Raw genomic sequence first — 1,250 nt, 5'->3', positions numbered from 1 at the left:
TATATATATATATATATATATATATATATATATATATATTGATTTTAATTAATATAAATTATTAATTAATTTTTTTTAGTTTGAAAAATCACTGACAAAATATTAATTTTAATTAAAATAAATTTTATTAAAAATATTTTTTAAATGTAATTTTTTTTTTGTAAATGTAAGTATTTTTTTGTTATATTTGTTTGATTTTATAAATCTAAATATTTTTTGGTTCAAAAAATGTTTAGGAACTTAATTGTTCAAAATATGAATGTTCATTATTTTTTTCGGACTTTTTTTATTATTTTATCACATTAATCAGTTATATAGATAATAAAAATGTATCTAACAGATTTTAAAAAGTCCAAAAAATTATTTAATATGTTTTATAATGTCCAAAAATTTATTTATTCTAAAAAATTATCCAAAAACTTAATCATTCCAAACACTAAATCCATTGAGTTTTTTTTGACATTTCTCTTTACAAAAATATAAAAACTACAGGGAAAAATATAAACTGCAAGAAGAGATTGCTTGTTTTCCCAATTTCCGGCGTGTAGGTCAGTACTCTCTGCTTCCGGCTGCTCATTTCGGCCTCTTCGATTTCCTTTTCTGTGATTTAATCTTAACATTAGGGCTTTTTTGTTTCTGTTCTTCTTGTTGTGAATCGTAATCCGATCTGTTGTTCAAGTTTAATTTATATGTTGTTGTGGATCGGTCGTAGATTTGACAATTAGAACAACGATGGTGAGAGGATTGTTGAACAAGCTCGCTACTAAATCGATCACGGTTGCCGGAAGATGGCAACAGCAGCAGCTCCGCCGTCTCAACATCCATGAGTATCAGGTTGTATTCCTTCTCCTTTCACCTGCAGTTTTTGTAAGTTTTACGTAGACTTTAGTATTTATCTGTGAATAACCTTGTGTTATCATCCAAAATGTTAATCCATCCATCGAAACAAAAAAATGGAAAAGAAGAAGAATTAGATTTAGAACTTCGATTTTGATTTGGTCATGTTTGTAGTTATGATTTTGTTTAAAACTTGAAAAAGAACACGGTCATGATATTACAGAATGAGGCCTTGAATCGGAAGTTTACAGAATAAGATTGAAACAAATCTACATCAGAAATTTGAATTACGGTAGTGATTACTTTATTGTTTTGGTTACTTCATGCTCAAGCAAAATCAATCAGTTGGTTGCACATGAAAATTTGAAAACATAAAAAAAATAAGATGGTAAGATGGATTTTAGTGTTGGTGA

At 27.0% G+C, this 1,250-nt stretch overlaps 1 protein-coding gene across 1 annotated transcript in view; it reads left to right on the top strand.

Annotated features, from left to right (window-relative positions):
- The first annotated feature begins 523 nt into the window (after positions 1 to 523).
- The window catches only part of LOC112505750 (succinate--CoA ligase [ADP-forming] subunit beta, mitochondrial), a 14,938-nt gene continuing 14,211 nt past the window's right edge, over positions 524 to 1,250 (top strand). The window contains exons 1-2 of the mRNA XM_025109709.1: positions 524 to 548; positions 713 to 834. Coding sequence (XP_024965477.1) covers positions 733 to 834 — 102 coding nt within the window. The 5' untranslated portion in view covers positions 524 to 548; positions 713 to 732. The remainder of the gene's footprint in view (positions 549 to 712; positions 835 to 1,250) is intronic.

Source organism: Cynara cardunculus, assembly GCF_001531365.2.
Source record: "Cynara cardunculus var. scolymus isolate 2C chromosome LG 2, CcrdV1, whole genome shotgun sequence".
Lineage (NCBI taxonomy): Eukaryota > Viridiplantae > Streptophyta > Magnoliopsida > Asterales > Asteraceae > Cynara > Cynara cardunculus.
The sequence above is the reverse complement of the archived record's forward strand: the minus strand, read 5'-3'. Positions and strand labels throughout refer to the sequence as shown.